The sequence below is a fragment of the Diceros bicornis genome, chromosome 26, assembly GCF_020826845.1.
Source record: "Diceros bicornis minor isolate mBicDic1 chromosome 26, mDicBic1.mat.cur, whole genome shotgun sequence".
NCBI classification, from domain to species: Eukaryota; Metazoa; Chordata; class Mammalia; order Perissodactyla; family Rhinocerotidae; genus Diceros; species Diceros bicornis.
Genome location: NC_080765.1, coordinates 38,879,373 through 38,899,675, shown reverse-complemented (window position 1 = coordinate 38,899,675; position 20,303 = coordinate 38,879,373). Strand labels below are relative to the sequence as shown.

The window sequence follows — 20,303 nt, the reverse complement described above, 5'->3', positions numbered from 1 at the left end:
TGCTCCGTGAACACTCAGTGTGCTTTTCTGAACGCAGTGGCCTTCCCAGAGAGCTGGCTTTGGAGGAGGGCCCGGCTGTGGCCCCTCTCACGGTCCCGTGCTTCTGGATGGCTCTTTGTGTTGTTTTTGGTGACTGCAGCCTTTTTAGTAATGCTTTGGCCTACGTTAGGTAACTCTTTGGCACCAAATAACTTAATGGTTTATTTCTGATTCACCCAAGAGCAGCAGTATTCAGTCCTGGGAATATGGTGGCAGAGATGAGGAATCCCCAGGTGATAGTAAGAAGAATGGCATCTAGCATCACTGAGTGCTGCCTTTGTGCCCCTCGCCATCCTTGGTGCTTTTTGTGCATTATCTCCTTTAATCCTCACAACAGCCTGTGAGGAAGGCACTGTCATTCTAGTTTTCAGACAAGGAAACTGGGGAGTGGGGAGGGTAGGTAGCTTGCCAAGGTCACCCAGCTAGAAAGTGGCAGAGGCACATGTTCAAACCCAGTGCCTCTCAAACACGAGCGTGATGGGAAGCCCTGTCGGGCCACCCCCAGAGATCTGAGGTCGGGGCTGGGGCCCAAGATTATGCACATCTGACAAACTCCAGGTGCAGCTGTGCTGCCGGTCCGAGGACCAGACTTTGAGTAAGGAGAATCGGAACCACTTGGCTCCACTGCCTCCCGTGTCTGCCTGTAGGTGCAGGTGTTGATCCCGGTCTGCGTTTAGCCCTTTGTGGGGAGGCAGGCAGGATGATCAGAGCTCACAGACTGGCCACCCAAGGACAGACAGTGGGGACAGCAGCGCCTGCTTTGCAGCCTGGCTGATAAGGACTCAGAGAACGTATCCGTTGGGCAAGGGCCCAACACTGAGATTTCGAACTGCGGGCCCATGGGCTGCAGCTGGGCTATAGACCTGTTTTTGATGGCCAGCACAGCTTTAAAAACGAGTTGATCTAGTGGCCGACGTTTCAAGATCAGGAGATGCAGCATTAAGATCTGTATTTTCCAGCTTCCCTTGCACGGTCGGAAGCTCTCGTTTCTGCAGGGGCCAGGGGCTGGGAGCTTGGAGGGGTGGCCATTCTCCAGTTGGCCCCAGTGCCCCCAGGCCTGCATCACCCAGTTTTCATTGTTGGCCCCCATTACTGCATGATATTAACACAGGCTTTGACATCAGACCTGAGTTCGAATCCGTCTTTGTGACTCACTGTCTCTGTGTCCTCAGGCAAATTAATCAACCTCTCTGAGCTTTTTTTTTTTTTTACTCATCCACAAAATGAGAGGAATGAGACCTACTGTGCAGTATTGTCATGGTGATTAATTATTGTGTAAAGCGCTCAGCCTGGTCCTGGGCGTGGAGTGGAGGTTCAGCATGAAGTGGCTTTTATGAAATCACGTTGCTATATAGGGAGAAAAAAACCATGCGTAGCCCTTTGTGGCATTCAGGGATGACAGGGTGACTCTTGATGGCAAAACAGGGCAGCTTTTTATAAAATGCAGCACTTTTTACCCTCATCCGTGGGTGGAGTGAGAAACCGCCCACGCACCAACTCAGCTGCCCCACCCCCAGCTCTATGCTGAACTTTCCAGCAACGAAAGAACATGTTCAAGGGTTCTTTTCTATTTGGTGTGGGAGGGAGGGTGGCTTGGGCTTTTCTCTGGCATTGCTCTTGAACTTTCTAGTGGCTGTGCAGAGTGGGTGATTCCTTTGCTGGTTAAAGGTTAAGGGCCTCCCTGTTAGCTTGTTCAACCCCACTCACCCAGAAGCTCCACTGGGTCTAGTCCCTCCACAGGATCAGCTGCTCCCTGCCCGACTTCTCTGCTCTCTCTCCTCCAGCATGAATTAACCTGTTTTCCTTTGTTTTTTCTCCCTCTAGATTATTTGCTCTCTAATAACTATGTAAATTCTATCATTGTCCATAAGTTTGATTTTTCCGATGAGGAGATTATGGCATATTATATATCGTTCCTGAAAACACTTTCGTTAAAACTCAACAACCACACTGTCCATTTCTTTTATAACGAGGTAAGTAACTGCCAGAGGGTGCGTTCGGGTGGGAAGCTGGCTGGGTAGAGCAGCACCGTCCATCTGAGGGGCCTTGTGTCTGTTGACGAAGTACTTACACACTTGCTGTTTCCTGATTTTCGCAGCAACTCTGTTTGACCTTGGCATGCTTAAAATTTTTTTTTATTTAAGAAGTTACCTCTCTATTTTTAATGTAAAATTCGGTTTGTGCTACCTGAGAGTGTTATACTTGGCAGGGAGGGGAAGTGCCTGGAAATTGACTTGGGCTCGTGTTGCCCCATGGGAAAAAACAGGAACTCCAGTCAGACCACAGCTTTCCCTGCTGTGTGCCCTGAGAGAAGTCCCAGTCCTCTGAGCCTCAGTTTCCTCATCTGAAAAATGCCGATGATAATATATACCTTGTAGGCTTTTCCAGAGATTGAGTGAAAGGAGATGATGTCCTCAAAGCACCTAGTGTGTGCTTGGCTCATTAAGATCGTAGCCATTGCTATTCTTTACAAGCTAACGGTCCTTGTATGCCTTGGGAGAATTACTAGCAACTTAAATAAATAAATTGCTGTTGTTCTCACAGTTAAAAAGAGCTTGAACAATAAGGTAAATTTATCTTACATACCAAAAGGTACAGAGGCCAGTTGTCCTGGGCCTGGTTCATCCTGTGGCTCATCAAGGACCCAGGCTTTTCCATTTTTCTGCTCTGCTGACCGTACAGTTGGCTGCTGTCCTCAGGCTTGACTCCTCATGGTCTCAGAATGGCTGCATCAGCTCCAGACATCACATACTCACATGCCCCTGCCAAAAAACCTGATGAGATCACTTTCCTTCTTGTCCCTTTTTAATTTCCAAAAAAACTCTTCTTTCCCAGAAGGCTCCCAGCAGACTTCATCTATCTTACTGGTCAAATTGTGTCACATTTATTGCAGCACAGTGTGTCTGGAATTTGGGAGCAGCCTGGCAGGGCAGTTCTGGCTCAGTCTCCCATGAGGATACAGTCGTCTGAAGGCTGGATTAGGGTTGGAGGATCTGCTTCCAAGGTGGATCCCTTGTACGGCTGACCAGTCAGTGCTGGCCATTGGCGGGAGGCCTCGGTTACATAGGCTTCTCCAGGGGCCATTGAGTGTCCTCACGGCTTGGTGGCTGGCTTCCCCTAGAACGAATGATCCAGGAGACCAAGGCAAGCTGTAATGCCTTTTATGACCCAGCCTCAGAACCACACACCATCACCTCTACCGTATTCTTTAGGCCACACAGGCCAGCCGTGATTTGGTGTGGGAGAGGACGGCACAGTGTGTGAATACAGGAGGTGAGGATCACTGGGCCATCTTGGAGACCAGCGACCACAGAGCCACGTGCTGTTTGTGTAGTAGGTGTCTTCTGATTGGTGCGGCACAGCCTGTATTTGAAGTCAGACCAGAGTCCCAAACATATCATCTAAGTTTAGACAAAACCCATCTGGCTGTCCCCATATGATGTGGCAACAGTGGCTGAACCTTGATTTTTTTAGTCTAGATTAGTAGTGGGGAAGAGCTGGCCTCAGGAGAAGTGCTAGCTGCCAGCCACAAAATATGTGGCAGTTTGAAAAATTAACATTGTGTGGCCCAGTACCTGGTACTCATTAAATGTGCCCAGGGGCCAGATGGACGACATGAGCATCCTCCCAGAGGCTCTCAGGTGGAAGAAAACCCACCTGCCAAGTTCAGACCAGAGAGGGGCAGATTCTCCCTCCCCTCAGAGGCAGCTGGGCTCCTGTGCACCTGGCTAGGAGGGCAGAACCCTGGGATTCTAGGGCCAGAGTGATGCCTCTGGAAGAGCATCCTGCTGGTCCCCAGAGGAGTGGTGGAGCCTCCTTTTTGAGGTGGGCTTGGTTTCCTCTATTTTGTGGGCCAGTACAGTAGCCACCGCCTGTTAAGGCTACATTTGACTTCTAGCGCTCAAAATGGCATTGTCCTTTGAGGACAGTGTCACCTTGCTGGAGGTTGCTGGTTGCCTCTTCCCGCTGCCCTCACTGCCTGTGGGTGTCCTCAGAGCCTGATCTGGAGCCAGGTGGGAAAACTGGCCAGAAGAGGGCAGCAGAGCACGCCACTGTGCAGCTCTAGGCCCAGGTCCTGTGGTGCTTTTTTCTAAAGGCTCCGGCAGAGGAGTTCTGTGGTTCTGAACTGATTTGGTCTGTTCCAATGATCCCTTTTAAATGTCAGAGGATTCCCGAGACCCTCCTCCTCCAGGATAATGTTTACCCTTTTAGTATTTCCAAATAGAGGAATAAATAATAGCCAAAAGAGATTCCAAATGTAGTCGACTTTATACTTGCCTTTGACTAGTTGAAGCAGCATCTAATAGTAACAGCTAGCATTACTACTGAGTGCTTGTTAGGTATTAGGCACCGGGGTAAGCACTGGGTCTGAAATAATTTCGTTTAATCCTAACCACCATGAAGTGGGAATTATCATCCCCATTTTATAGATGAAGAAACAGAGGCTTAGAAATATCACATCACACAGCTAAGAAGTGGTGGAACAGATCATGGACCCTGAAGGTCTGGCATCGTCTGGACCTTTCTCTATTTCTTCCATGGCCTCGCTTTCCCGTCCCTTCCCACATTCCCCGCTGGGAATGAACTGCTGGCTTAAAGTTCACGTGGATAACATTTTGTTTGTCTGTTTTTTGCCTTTCACTGAAGTTGCGAGTAGGATTCAGAAAACTAGGGTGGGGGCAGCCTGTCCTACCTTGTGTTACTTATGATTTGTAACTCCTTTTTGATACATCTTTCGTTTCAGCACACTAATGACTTTGCCCTATACACAGAAGCCATCAAATTTTTCAATCATCCTGAAAGCATGGTTAGAATTGCTGTAAGAACCATAACTTTGAACGTTTACAAAGGTAAGTTTCCTTGTGAGCTCAGGCCTTAGCTGATTTCTAGCTTTACAGCTCGTGCTTGCTCCCACGAATGTATATATACAATTCTCTGGAGGTAACAGGGAGCTCATTTATTATAGCCGGGGTTGCATGTCTCATGGAAGGCTTGTAATCAGTGAACATTTAGCTGGTCCCTTACGTAATTTTTGTACTGCTGCCTTCTCCGTGCACACTCAGTTCTGCATGTTAAAGTCTTACTCAGTGCTGATACACTGAAGTAGGACATAATGTCCTAAGAGAGGCCCAGCTGGGACTCGGAGCAGCCATGTGATAATTAGATAAAGCAAAGTTGTAAATGTTAGTAAAATATGCTTCAGTACAGCCAGGAGGTATGTTATCTTTGAATCACGTATGAGACCATTTCATGTCCAAACAGCAGGGGGCGGTATTGGATTCTCCATCGGCTGCAAAGCCCAACAAACTCCTTTTTTCTTTCAAGGATGTGCTTAATGCCCAAAACCTTGCCTCCAGGAGAAAGCCCTTCCACGGCTCCCTGCCCGCACTAGCACAAAGGCTGGCTGGACAGGAGTTCCCGACCTGGAATTGCCCTCCAAGGCAATGCCTTTTCTGCCTAACGCCGGGGTTGTTACCCCTGTATCCATCCCACCAGAGCTGGGACTCCCTTTTCTGAAGGACCAAAGGGCTTTGACCTTCATGAGATTGGATGTTATTATCTGAGATGACTCCTACTTGGGAGGGGCCAGGACCTCCTCAGGGACTCACTTCCGTCTAGTTCTGGGATGGTGTTAACTTGAAGAGCCTTTCTAAGAGCCCAGTGGGGCCCATGCAGGGGTGGCAAACTGAGGGCCTGAGAGCCGAATCCAGCCCTCAGACATGTTTTAATTGGCTTAGATATTTTTTGAAAAAATATGTAATTGTCAGTATTTAAAAATTGGGAGAGCTTGGGTAAAAATCTGGATTTCTCACTTGAAAATGTAGATTTGGCTATCCTGGGCCCACAGTCCTGCAGGGCACTGGTGAGCTGGTGTTGAGAAGCAGCTGCTGTCTTTGAGCTCGAGGCCCAGGCGCCCCACTTCACACGCTGGGCCTGCCGGCTGTGCTCACCGAGTCACCGGCCAGCCCGGCGGGCTTCTGAGTTTGCGGCCTGGTCCAAGCTGTGGTTCTGCCGCCTCTTGCTCTCTGATTTCTCCTGCTCTCCTCTAACCTGTGTCTTTCAGTTTAGATGCCTCCTGCCCTAGCTCTCCACCCCTCTGAGCAGCTGTCTCCCCTTCCCAGGTCCTCACCCTGCTAACTGTTGTCTGTCTTTGCCTTTCCTCCAATGGCGATTCCCGTGTTCCTTATTCCAGTGTCATGTAAGTTACTTCTAGTTTTCTGCTTCCTTAACTTATCCTGACATGTAAATACAGGAAACTTGCCAGAAAATGGCACAGTTTTCATTGTAGTCTAGCTAAACGCATTGTTAACACGGAGGCTTTCTAATGTACTATTAATGTTTAGCCCAATTAATTAATTTTATTAATTATCAAAATGGCATAAGAACTGCCTTGATGAGTATAATTTTATGAATAAGATAACCATTTTCAAGTATTTCCAGGAAAGACAGAAAAGATTCAGATTATAGCAGAGGGCTTTTTCATTGTGGATTTTTTTTTTTTTTTTTTTTTTTTTTAATATCCCACAAGTTATTTTTGGTAGCTTGACTTTTTTTTCTCTTCTTTTGTGAATTTTCCCAGTGGATAACCAGGCCATGCTGCACTATATCCGAGATAAAACTGCTGTTCCTTACTTCTCCAATTTGGTCTGGTTCATCGGGAGCCACGTGATCGAACTTGATAACTGTGTACAGACTGATGAGGAGTAAGTGACCTCCCGGGGTGCTTATTAGGTAGACAGAGTCGTTAGGGGAGAATTCCATTTTCATCGAGAAAAAATAAGCACTAGAACAAAACTAGGTGGAATATGGACTTCCATACTCCAAAAGGTTCCACCCACCTTTCCGCTTTTTATAACAGTGGAAAGTTGGAAACAACTCAGATATCTCCCAGAGGGGAATAGGGTAAGTAAATTCAGTAAACCCATAGATGGAGTGCTGGGCAGCTGATAAAAAGATGAAAATGATCCGTCAGCTGGTGGATGGGTAGACAAATGTGGTAATTGCATACTGTGGAATAGTATTCAGCAATAAAAAGGAGTGTAGTTCTGACACATGCTGCACCAGGGATGAACCTTGGAAGCATTACGCTAAGTGAAAGAAGCCAGATGCAAAGGACCACATTGCATTTATATGAAATTCCCAGAACAGGCAAATCCAGAGAAATAGTAGATTAGTGGTTTCCTAGGGCTGGAAGAGGGGGTTTGTGAGGGTAAATGGGAAGCAACTACCTATGAGTATAGGGCTTTTTTAGGGGGAGGGGATAAAAATGTTCTAGAATTGATTATGATAATGCTTGGACAACTCTGTGAATGTACTAAAAACCATTAAATTGAATAATTTAAATGGGTGAATTTTATGGTGTGTGAATTATATCTCAGTAAATCTGTTAAAAAAAAAAATTAAGATGGTGTTTGGGGCCCTAGAGTGATGAATTTTCCAGAGCAGGGTTTCTCCCACTCGGCACTATCAATCTTTTGAACCAGGTAATCCTTTGCTGTGGGGGCTGGTCTGTGCACTGGAGGGCATTTAGCAGCATCCCGTGCCTCCACCTGCTAGATGCCAGTAGCACCCCTTTTCCAGTTGTGACAACCACAATCGTCTCCAGACATTGCCAGATCTCTCCTTTAAGACAAAAGCGCCATCGGCTGAGAACCACTGCCCCAGAGTGACAGCTTTGCACAGACCTGGTGAGAGGCACACCTAGGTGGGGTCAGGATGATAAAAGTGACCCAGGAAAGAGGTCTCCTAGAGGGAGGGGGCCTAGAGAGAGAGGATAATAGCTCCGACATTGGGAAAGAAGCAAGGATGGGTGGATGGCAGATCTGACGGAGCATTTGGGAAAATAAGGCCCATATGGATATGAACAGTCGTGGATGTGAAACATAATGAGACAGTTAACTCTAGAAAGAACAAAAAGTTATATGAGGAAGGCCGTGAGCTCCTAGTGCTCTCTTTGGCTCTGCAGTGAATGGTTATGACAGTGTCAACACCAGTTGCTGTGACTATCGGGGGAAGGGGCGGAGGGAACGCACAGAGTTCTGTCATAACAGGAGGTCGATACATAATATCTAGAATGGCTCAATCGCAAAATAGAGGTCCTCACAGGTTTTATAGAAATTTGGGAGGAACTATCCACAGAAACAACTAGAAGAGTTATAAACTGCCTCCTCTGGAGAGTGGGCAGGGGCAAGGGAGGCTGGGGCAGGAGCTGCTAGATTTTATTACCAGCTTATCAGTACTATTTGATTTTTAAACCCATCTGCATACATTACTTTGATATTTTTTAAACTAAAGGTTTAAAAAGTCAAGTGCATTAACTATCCTACTAAAGAAAAATTTTCCCAGTATCATATTAAGTGGGGAAAAGCTTGCAAAACACTGTGTATAATGGTGCAGGGCTCAGGGGCGCTGTGGGATTATAGGTCCTCATCCTACTATTAGGCTTTACTGCATGTATTTGCTATAAATATTTACCAAATATCTTATTAAAGTATAATAAGGAATAATTATTGAAAATGACATAAAAGAAGCAAAATTGCTCCTGCTGTTACTCATATGGTTAGCTGGATAGATGTGTAACACCTGCATTTGGGGTATGACTATAGGGAGACATAGAAATGTGAAAAGACAGTCTGTCAGGTCACGAGTCCCAAAATACTCTCTGTTAGTGGTGGGACTTTGACTTCTTTTGCTTTTATTTTCTTTCATTTTCTGTGTTCTAAAATGACCATCTATTACTTGAATAATAATCATAATACAAATAGAATGTCTCGCCCTAGCTAGATTGCTCTTTGCTACAAAGACCTCTATGGGGGTGATGTTTTAGGGGTTGTTTTAGGGGTTCTGCCCTTGTCGAGTGTGAGGTTGACCCACCTGTGGGCCCCAACCCACGCACCCGTTGCATCAGTGCAAGGAGACAGAGACCTCCTGGGCCTGGGGCCGAGATGTCACGGCCGTGCACCATGCCCCACATATGATTGGGGCCAGTGGGTTGGATGCGGCTGCTGAGGCCTGCTTTTCTCTTCAGAAAAAAGGGAGCATTTTAATTAGTGAGAATTTATTGCTCCATTAATGCTGCTTATCTTGGGTGTCGGGATCTTGCCACATTGACTAGTGGCTGCTCTTGAGAAATGGCTTGCTAAGGGCTTAGCTAGTTTTTGTTCTGTTTACTCATTTTGCTTTGGGCTACGGTGGTGGTGATGGTGAGCCATACTAAGGCCTCCAGAGAGTAAGGTACCCCAGGAGTCCCCTAAAGTCGATTGCAGTGGACCTGCCCATTTTCTCTTTGTGTATGCCACTGGTTGGGCCGGGATAGGTGCCTCCTGACGCTGGCCCAGGTATTTGTTGTGTGAGTGAAGCACCGGTGACCTCAGTCCAGCCATTGCTTGTGGGCCCAAGGGCTCTGAGCTTCGGCTTCCAGGCTGAGGTGTTGTTTTTCTTGGCAGGCACCGGAATCGGGGGAAACTGAGTGACCTGGTGGCTGAGCACCTGGACCACCTGCACTATCTCAACGACATCCTGATCATCAACTGTGAGTTCCTCAACGACGTGCTCACGGACCACCTGCTCAACAGGCTCTTCCTGCCCCTCTACGTGTACTCGCTGGAGAACCAGGACAAGGTGGGTCTGGGGCCTGGCCCCATTGGTCCTGTGGGCTGTGGCCGTCTTCAGAAGAGGGAATGACAGTCACCGTGAATAGGACTGAGCTTTGCAAGGGACCAAGGCTTTGTGCCTGAGAGAGATTCCTTTCGAAGCACGCTGGTTTTCCTTTCCTCTTATTTCCTAAAAAGGCGGGCATGCGGGTAGGAGAGACTGCGTATGCGTGTGCGTGTAGACTGTAAAAGTGAATGAGAAAAGAATACTGACGTCAGAGGGAAACAGGAAACCTCTACAGATTTAGGTTTTAGGTTTCTATGCATCCTTCTCTTGAGGTGTTCTCATCCCTGGTAACTTTTTCTGGTAGTTGCCAGAGCTAATTGATTTGGAGAAGATCCAGCCAGCCACAAAACTTGCACAGAATGGACGGGGAGGGATGGAGTGCACTTAGGAAAAGACCCCAGGGCGATGAGTGTGCACGGTTAGCAGCCTCAGCTCCCTTGTGGGGATGGTGCCTGTTAAAATGCACATCCCCAGGTGCCCTCTCCTCCCTCTCTGGGATTCTGGCTCGGTGGGTGTGTGGTGGACCAGGAGTCTGCATCTTTAACCTGCCCCCTAGGTGATTCTTAGTTCTCGAATCCCCCCATGAGAAATGCCACTTTGGGGAGGGGAGGCCTTCGCCCAGCCCCTCCCAGAGTTAAGGGGCAAAGGCCTTGGCAGGAGGCGGGAGAGCCCAGCTGGTTTGTCTGCAAGGGTTTCAGCCTCTGCAGATGTGTCCCAAGAGGATGTAGCTTTCTTTTTGGAGATGGAGCATGGAGATTCTTGCTAAAAATAAGTAAGTAAAAGAAAATTGCAACCCTAACTAGATCTACCAGAGGCAGCTCTGGGAGGCAGAGAGAAAGCATGGGAATTGGAGTTTTCAAGACCTGGGTTCAAATTCTGCCTCTTCCCTTTCTGCACTCTGCAGCCTCGGACAAGGCAGTTAACCTCCCTGAGCAAAATGAGGGCCCTGAAGATCTTCACGGGGTTGGTGTGAGATGGAGCTCAGTACAGCTCAGTACAAATGAGGGGCTTTTCCGAGGCCCAAGTGCCCCAGCCTCTCTCTGCCTCCTGTTTTGAAAGCTCTTTCTGAGAACAGGCTTCCAGAGGGGGCCTCTCCTGCTGGGCGCTCTGTGCCCCAGCTGGGGGAAATTAACATTCTTGGTAATTTAAGGAGGTATTTCTTCTCTTGGGTCCAGCCTGTAATCTGTGACTAATGGTGAAAGATTTCTCAGGTGGAAAAATAGTGGCCTCGAAAATGGTTTGAATGGGATTCGGTTGCAAATTTATTTTGCAGAGTGGACTTTTTACTAGCAGCAGGAAAGGACAGCCTCAGGGTCATGGAGGAAGTCAGGGGGACAGGGTGCCTCTCCTTCAGACAGATGGCTTTTGGCTTTATGTATCGTGTGCCGCTCCTGCGTGTGACCTGGACTTCTCTCTCTCTTTCCCCTCAACCTTCCCTAGGGAGGAGAACGACCGAAGATCAGCCTGCCGGTTTCTCTGTATCTCCTGTCGCAGGTATGTCTGATCATGCACCCATGTCCCCACCAGATTGGGGGTCCTTGGAGCACTGCTGCCTGTCAGAAGTTTCCCAGGCCATGTCACCCTGTCTTCTTTTTCAATGTCCCCCATCTTGAAATAAAATAACAATAAAAGGAGAAGGGATTCTGTTTTCCAGACACTGAGATGAGGTGCTGTGTATTGTCTTCATGGTAGTGGATGGAAATTTAAGGAGAAATAAAAAATAAATCAAACCCACCATGTATGTAGTTGATTTTTACCATGGGGACTGAGGTTTCCAAAACAACCAAGGAGTGTTTTAAATACCCTGGAAATGTGGACTGCATGGGTCTTATGCATGGCATTTTGAAATAAGCCCCAGACTAGGACCCACTGTGTGCATACACATGGCAAGCTTGGTTTAACAAACTTCCACTAATGAGGCTGTTTTTTGAAGGCTTTTTTCATGGTTCTAGTTCCCAGATTACCTTCTAGAAGGTATCTTGTAGCAGACTTAGTTCCCAGATTTGTGTCTTGAGCCAATTTGTCTGCCTCCCCCCTTAAGCAAGTGTGTTTCCTTCTTATAATTATGTAATATTTACAAGAAGGGAAAAACTCCATGGTGACCCAGTTACATAACTTTGAAAATATTTTTATTACGAGCAGTCCAGACTCTCAGGCCACCTCACTCGACTGTCAAGTCGTCAGACGTTTGACCAGAGCTCTGTTCCCACTTCTGCAATGGCACAGGTATTTGTTTGCTTTGCTGAGAGAATGTCCTTCTAACTTGGTCCCTGGGCCGTTTCAAGTTTGAGGTGGGGCTGTCTCCGGTTGGCCTGAGAAGAGAGATGCAGACTTGGCCTCTTCCCAGCGCCTGGGCCAATCAGGGATCCGCACTTGGCCTGCTCAGCGTTCACCCTCAGAGTCCTGTGCTGGGGGCTCTGTTTGCTCAGAGCTCTGCACTGCTGCCGACTCCTTCTGAATGCCTCTCTGTGCAACGGAGCTCACTGCAAACCCCAGCCTCTCCTGGCACCTTTTTCCACTGCCTCATTACAAATCCGACAGCATCTCTTGCTTGGGATTGTGAGAGTCTGGCAGGACCCAAGCAGCCCAGATGCTCAGCCACAGGAATCCCGTGGAACGCAGCCTCAGGACCCTGCAGCTATTGAAGTGTTGCACGGGCAGGTCTCCTCCGAGGAGCACGGCTGCCCACCCCCACAGCTGGCATGTTAATGGAGAGGGGTCAGACCACACCTTTTCTCTGAGACCCCCTTTTCTCCTGTTTTCTTAGTGAAGGAGCAGCAGCTCTGGCCCCTAATTACTTGTTTTGGTATCTCACAAAAAACATAGCTTGTAATTTGGGGTTCCTCAGCTTAAGTAATGGAGCCCTCCCTCCCCTTAATTTTCATTTAGCTTTATCATAATGTTGCCTAAATGTGTGAAAACCTCGAACCCCATGTCCGTAAGCCCTACATCAAAGCATCCTTGTAAATTATTTTACAAACACAGCTACAAAACCAAGAAAATTCACATTAACAACATTAATTTAGTGTGACAGGGGATGCCGTCCTGCTGAAACTAAACTACCGCTCACAATGAGTGCTCACAATGAGTGCTCACAACGAGAGCATGGCATGCACAGGATGGCCCAGCTTTTCAAGTCCAGCCTGCATACGCTTCCACATACCATGCAGTGACTGGCTCTCCCCAGCTTCTCTCCATCCAGAGCCCAGGGAGGAATGGGCACCTGTGTGTCCACAGGCAGGAATCAGTGGCCTTTGTCTGGTGGGCCCTAATAGGTCCTCACTGAATGTTTGTGGACTGAATAAAAGAATGAATAAATGATCAGTTAAGGTCACATTCATACAAGGTGCACAATAGATATTTGTGGAATGAATGAACTCAGTGATTGGGGTTTTGTTTTGTGGTTGGGTGAAATGTGGCAGTAATTCAGCCATGATGAAGGTGGGAAAAATCAGCATCATCATCATTGCCAACATTTGAATGCCTGTTGCAGCTCTGGACATGAGTTAACTCATTTGATCATACTGTATAGTCTCTATGATAGTTTCTCTCTGGTGTTTTAAAAACAGACGTGCCTTGGGGCCAGCCCAGTGGCTCAGTGGTTAAGTTCAGCACACTCTGCTTCAGCGGCCCAAGGTTTACACATTTGGATCCCAGGCACAGACCTACACCACTCATCAAGCCATGCTGTGGCAGCATCCCATATACAAAATATAGAGGAAGATGAGCACAGATGTTAGCTCAGGGCCACTCTTCCTCAAGCAGAAAGAGGAAGTTTGGCAACACGTGTTAGCTCAGGGCCAATCTTCCTCACCAAAAAAAAAAAAAAAAAAACCACAAAAAACAGATGTTCCTTTTTTTAGGTAGGTACCACATTTGGCCATTCTGCCTGTACCTTTAATTTGAATTGTATTTATTTTTTTGAACAATATATTCACCCTATTCAAACAGTACAAAATGACATCTAGGGAAAAGTCTCCCTCTTACCCTTGTCCCCCAAGCACCTAGTCTCACTCCCCAGAGGCAGCCAGTGTTTCAGTTTCTGCTTTTACTTTTTTTTTACATTATTTATATTTTTAATAAAAATTTTTTTTAAGTTAAAAAGGTCAAACAGGTGAAAACCAAGTTTCCTTTCTACTTTTGTTCGGTCTCCTGATTTCTATCCCCAGAGACAGCTATAGTTACAGGCGTTTCCTGTGACGTTCTCAGCCAGGGCTTCTCAGCTGAGGGCAATTTCACCTGCCCCCGAGCCCCAGATGTTGGGCAGTGTCTGGAGACATTTTTGGTTGTCATGACTGGGAAGGTGGTGCTACTAGCGTCTAGTGGCTAGAGGCCAGAGATGCTGCCAGATATCCTTCAGTGCACAGGACAGCCCCCTGCAACACAGAATTATGGCTGACAGTCGTGCCAGGGTGTAGAAACCCTGTTCCATGCGTATATAAGCAAATACAAATGTGTGCACACTCCCTTCTTCTGTAGAAATGGTAAATACATCCCACGCTGTGCTACACCCCTCTTGCCTTTGCATTTTAAAACAAAGAGGCAGGTGTGGCCAGGCCGTTTTGAATACCCTGATTCCTAAAGCCGTTCCTCTAAATCTTGGGAACAGGGTGGGGTAGCAGGGCCAACCCAGACAGCCCAGCACCTTCTGATTCTGCTTCCTGGCATGACTAGGTCTGTCTCTAGCTCGTGTGGCTTTTCTTCCCCACAGTTTCCACACCTGCCAGTGCTGCCATGGAATCCTAGTGTGCTGTCGCTCACCACCGGGGTCAGAGGTCATTCCAGTGATGGAATCTCTGTGCGGCCGACCCTTTGCCAAGTCCTTAATTGGAACAAGGTTCACTGGCCCCTTCTTCCCGCACAACTAAAGGATTGGGCTGGTGCCCTCTAGTCTCGTCGTAATCGAATTTGACACTGAAATGCCTGTGGAGAGGAAGGAGTGTGCTGATTTGGCTGCTCCTTTCCCACGTTGCTCCACTGTGGCCTGATTTGGCTTCACCCAGCCATGAGGGACAGGCTCACTTCAATGCACGTCCTTCCACTGACGAGTAGCCAGCCAACTAGGCAACAGTCTGAATGAAGAATGGGCCAGCCCTCGAGGGAGAAAAGTGTAACTGGTTTCTCCTAAATGTGCCCCAGTCTTTGAATTTTGCATCACAGGGATTGCTGCTTGATACAGGTCTTTATAGCCCAGCTTAGTTGTTACAGATCAAGGAAGGAAAGTTGAAGGACCACACACTTTTAATGCAAATCCCATTTCTTTTTTCTCACCAGGTCTTCCTAATTATACATCATGCACCCCTGGTGAACTCGTTAGCTGAAGTCATCCTGAATGGTGATCTGTCTGAGATGTACGCTAAGACGGAACAGGACGTTCAGAGAAGTTGTGTAAGTTATTAGCATCTGGACTGTTTCCAGACGTTGATAAGAGGCCCTTGCTCATTTTGTTAATGTGTGTGTTTCTCTAAAACCAGAAACCAGCATTCTGCTTATACAGCAACGACGATGCATAAGCTGGTCTGGGATTCAGGGAACCTAATCAGAGTCTTGAAATGCGTACCCAGGAAAATCTAGGTTTGGGTACTACGAGTGGATTTAATTGATCGTATGTTACTGAAATTGGAATTGTACCATTCTGGGCCTCAGATTGCCTATCTGTGAGACACTATTATTGGGACAGAATGAGAAAATGCCTTGTCTAAGACACACATAACTGCAGAGGATGGACAGGGAGCGTCTATGCATGGCGCAGGCCCCGTGTGAGCACAGTGGGGTGGTGGGGACTGTGGCAGATTGGAGAGCGTGTGTGTCCTCTCTGAGCAGCTGCTCTGCCACCTCTGACTGTAGTTGCTCTGCAGGAATATGGATGCAGTGTTGCCTGCTTTCCTCATAGTTCCACAAAACCTGGAAATCTGCATTTTGTTGCAAACTCTCCCAAGTTATCTCTGAACTGTGGCCTAAACAGAGCATGTTTGTGATTTGCAGGAGCCTTGAAGTTGCATTTTGTGCTCTGCTAAAGGAAAACACCTGAGACCAGTGTTAGGGCTTCTCCAGAGCCTTTCCCAGCTTGGCCCCTGTGCCTTCCCCTCCTCCATCCTGCTCACATGTGCTGAGCTCCAGGCTGCCTTAGTCCTGGTGCAGCTTGCTCTTTCCCCAGCGTGCCCTGGGTGTCTGCCTCCGTGCTTCTGCCCTTACCATACCCACAGCCTGGAAGGCCCTTGCTCCTGGCTCCCTCTCATTGGAGATCTTACGTGCTCTAGGCTGTTTATGGCAGGCATCTTGTCTGTCATTGTATCTGCTGCAGCACGGGCTCAGCATACGTGTCTGAGATGAGCACAGTGTTGGACAGAAAGGCTGTTTCATGAGGGCTTTCTGGCTCTGCAGCCAGGTTCTCAGGCAACAGGTGTCAGGTAAAAGGGCTGGGCTTGCCCTTGGCAGTAGCCTCTGTTGCTATATCCGAGTGGGTGGGTGGCATGTAATCGTGTAGTGTGAAAGGCCAGAACTGCATGGAGTACAGTTACAAGAGTCCCCTGCCCTTCTGGTTTTTCTGGTGTACAGTGGCTTGGCTAGGCCGATTGAGGGAACATTGGAGCCTCTGAAACGGTTCCCAGAAACTTTCTGTCTTTGGTGGTGGTGGCGTTAGTTCAGCTGAATTGAATGGGGCCTTTTCAATGGCCCCTGTCTGGCCTATCCCTTCTTTGATTCATTCAACAAGTATTTATTATGCCCTTTCTTTGGATCAGGCATTATGCTAGTTCTGGGGATATACAAAATCCTAAATAGTCTCTGTCACACTGGAGCTTTATAGTCCAGTAGGAGAGACAGACATTGATCAGATATACAAATAAATGTACTATCTCAAGTCCTGTGAGTGCTCTAAGGGAAGGAGTAGTGTTTGGTGAGAGAGTTTAACCCAGAGGTGATGAGAGTGACAAGTGTTGATCAGGAAAGATGCCCCTGAAGTTCTGTGTCATGACAACACACGGTCTAGAAAATGTGGGGCTGACTTGGTGTTTATGGAGCCAGAAATGCTTTTTTGCAACTTTCTTAAACTACCTTTTGCTGAATGAAGGCAACTAACAGAATGCCGAGTCCGCAGACTCGGCCGGGCCTCCCGGTCAGAGCTGCTGAGGACTCCGCCCTCCAGCGGGTCACCCGGGGCAAGTCATTTCACCCCATTTAGAAAAGAAGGAGAGCCATCCCTACTCTGGAGGGCTGAGGGGAGGATGGGAAGAAAATAGATTCAAAGTGACCATCAAGTGCCTGATAGGTTGCAGTCTGGCCCTCAAAGCTGCTTGGTTTGCTCTTCACAGTGTTTAAAAGAAAATTTTATGAATTGCCAAATGTAAAATTTTGGAAGTTTCACGTAGAAATCCAGATTTCAGGCTTGCTTTGAACAGTGAAAGGATCTGGTCCCGTTGTGCGTGTGTTCCTGCAGGAGGCTTCTTGGAGGAGTCTGCCCCCAGTGGACGAGGTGTGCGTTCCCGTCACATTTGCCCGGGCCCCTCCCAGCCTGCTGCTGACTCCTGCTACGTTTACCTTCATAACAAGTCGGAATGTATGAGGTCCCTTTGGACTATCTTTTGTTGCATGATTTCCAGACCCCCAGCTCGCTCTAAGGCTTTGTCGCAGAATGTCTTCCCTCACTGCTGTGGTTAGACTTGGGGTTCCAAGAGATGAACCCAGAGATCATCGGGGCACTGGAGTTTGCAGGGTTTTTTCATTGAAATTGATTGGCATGCAGTTGTAAGAAATAATACAGAGCGATCCCTGTACCCTTTCCCTACTTTTCCCCCAGCGATAACGTCTTGCAAAACTCTAGTACAGTAGCACAAGCAAGATATTGACAGTGATACGTGGGGTTTGCAACCTGAGCAAAACAAATTGCAGAAACTTCCTGGCGACCTCTCAGCTTAGGATACCTACTTTAGTTGAACCTTCTAATCAGAGGGAGCGTTTAGGAGACCTGTTCTTTCTCCCGGTGGCGCTTCTTCTGGCGATGAAGTTCCTGCCTCCCTGTGATAGACACACAGCCGCTTGTGGTGGTGGACGCCTGAACTGAAAATGAGATTCTTTTGAGTGTGGAAGGAATTGCCAGCCCAAGTGAAAGTGTCAGCTTTCTACTTCCGGTTATTACCTTTCCCTGCCTGTGAAATCGAAGTTGTTGCATTCTGATGACTGCAGTTGAAATTCGGGAAGAGTGGAGATGAATCTCATTTATGATTTGTTTGACAATAGTCCCGGCAAGATTTACCTTCCTTCCCTCTGAGCAAGAACAGTCTCCTATTGTTTCCTGCCTAACTCGGATGTGGTTTGATCGTACTTGTTTTAAGTTCTTGGTCTTTTTTAACCTACTTTCTCCTTCCCGTAATTTGTAGATAAGTTACTGGTATTGCTTCATTTTTACCAGCAGACCTTTCACAAAACCAAACCAAAATTGAAGAGAGAGAAGCAGAGGGGAGAGCAGAGTTATTTGAAAAGTCTGTAATTTAGGGTTAAGTTTAAAACACATCAGCATGGTTAGGTAAATGTCTAATTGAAATTCATCTGTGCATTAAAATCATATGGTTCCTGCTAAGGGGTAATTCTTGCTGTAATTCTAATGCAGAGCAAATCGTGTTTCTCGTCGGGGGAAATAGAGTAAGAGAACACTAATTCTGAAACTGCTAACATCTCGTTATTTTGCAAAGTGAACATATAGATTAGATTATTGGATATGCATCATTACCTGTAGGTACTTTTTTTAAAAAGGGACTTTTTTCATCCTGGGTGTCTGGGGAATAGTTTCCTTAGTTTTTGCGTTCATTCATCCATTCCTTCAGCAGAGATGCAGTGGTGCACAGGAAGGATAGGACCCCTGCCCTCACTGGGCTTCCCATCCCCTGCGAGGACAGGGGACTGTGTTGTGGAGATGTCTGCATCGCCTGTGCACATCTTGGGGTTTGCCAGAGATGCTCAGGGGGCACTCACTGCAGGGATGAATGACTGATGGGTGAACCGGTGGCAGGGTCACAAGGACTCTCGTGATGTTTTTAATGACTCTCAGAACAGAAATAGCCTCGGAGCCTGACCCTCACATGCCACCTTCTCTGCACAGAGCGAGGCTTTGGGGGAAGGCGTGGTGGAGAGGGTTGCTCTGGGCGCTGCTCCACTTTCCTCCTTAAGGGGCAGTCAAGTGGAGGGGACTCTGGAGCCAGACTGCCTCAAAGCAGGGCTCCTCGTCTTGCTAGGTGTGTCCCAGCGCAAGTTAGCCCACCTCTCCAGCCTCAGTTTCCTCACCTCGCCAGTTAGGGTGACAAACATGGGTTTGCGAAGAGGATTCAGTGCAATGTCAAGTGCATATTCCAAAGCCTGGTACACATCAGGGCCTGAATAGTAGATGTTAGCATTGTAACGATCTTAGTTTCTGAGGCTGCGCAGCACCCCTGTGTTCCCGACTGCGGACCTCCCTTCTGGGGGCGATTAACATAGAAGCACATTTAGTGCACCCCTTGGGGAGGTGCCTCATGACCAGACACAAAGGCACAGAGGGCCAAGCGTTAGCAACAGTGACAACGATGATGACAGCACTAATAATAAACGCTGCCTGTTAGTGGCAATGGGCTGAGCCCTCATGTGCATCCTGGGCCCTTCGACTCAGCCGGGCTCAGATTCAGTCTCTGGAAAGTGCAAATACTTAATAAGCTAACATGCATTCACTTGGTCGGCTGGCTGTGAATTCAGAAGGGGACTGAGAATTCTGGGGGCCGAATGGGCTTGTTAGTCCCAAAGTGAGGACATTCAGCCAATTGGGGTGGTCTCCAGAAGATTCTCTGGGGATCCAAAAGAGTGAGCACACACCTAAAATGGTAGCTGCCAATTCTCGGTGTGACCCATGTCCTTCTAGGAACTGGACCCTGTGCTAGCAGAACATTCCTTGTGGCATGTGGAGCCTACAGCTGAGAAAGTAACAGCCTGGCTTCTCTGGGTTGTTTGCAGAATCAGAGCAGTAATCATTGGCTTGGGTCCCCTGGTCACTGCTCAGGGCTGTCTTTCCAACCAGGCTGGAATCAGATGGAATGCCTCAGGCAGGATAGCCCCCCTTGCAGCCCGGATGAGAGTTCCCCAGCATCTTTCAGTGACCCTGACCTTACTCGTGACCCCTGGTTAATCAATGCTGGTTCTGAAGCACACACATTCTTCTTCCTGAAAGTGGTGATAGGCTTCTGGGGGAGGGTTGATTGTGAACACCGAAGGAAAAAAAATAGACTACTATAAATCAAGAGCCTTAATTGGCACAGTTGCAGACATTCCCACAGAAGGATTAGAACTCGTTGTGTATTCTCCCTTTTCGCTGGGCCATTGTGGTCTATCCTGTAATTGCTCAGCAGACTCGCAGCTCCAAGGCGCCATTATTGGCTGCAGAAATATTGAGTGGGGCGGCGCGGGTCCATGTGTAGGAGGATCTGACAGAATCAGAGAGAATCCAGAGGGTGACATGTACCACGTAGCAAGTAGGGTGTTGTTGTAGACAAGAGACCACTCAGAAACAGTTGCCTCTCCCTTTCTCCAGTGCAGAAGGTGGGGGCAACTGATGGAAGTCGCACAGTGTGGAGGCTTACAGA

At 47.8% G+C, this 20,303-nt stretch overlaps 1 protein-coding gene across 7 annotated transcripts in view; it reads left to right on the top strand.

Annotated features, from left to right (window-relative positions):
* Positions 1 to 20,303, top strand: part of CLEC16A (C-type lectin domain containing 16A) — a 215,440-nt gene that overhangs the window by 19,306 nt on the left and 175,831 nt on the right. For all 7 annotated transcript variants that reach the window (XM_058570052.1, XM_058570053.1, XM_058570051.1 and 4 more), the window contains exons 4-9: positions 1,864 to 2,012; positions 4,784 to 4,889; positions 6,620 to 6,743; positions 9,486 to 9,660; positions 11,140 to 11,193; positions 14,974 to 15,087. In XM_058570052.1, coding sequence (XP_058426035.1) covers positions 1,864 to 2,012; positions 4,784 to 4,889; positions 6,620 to 6,743; positions 9,486 to 9,660; positions 11,140 to 11,193; positions 14,974 to 15,087 — 722 coding nt within the window. The remainder of the gene's footprint in view (positions 1 to 1,863; positions 2,013 to 4,783; positions 4,890 to 6,619; positions 6,744 to 9,485; positions 9,661 to 11,139; positions 11,194 to 14,973; positions 15,088 to 20,303) is intronic.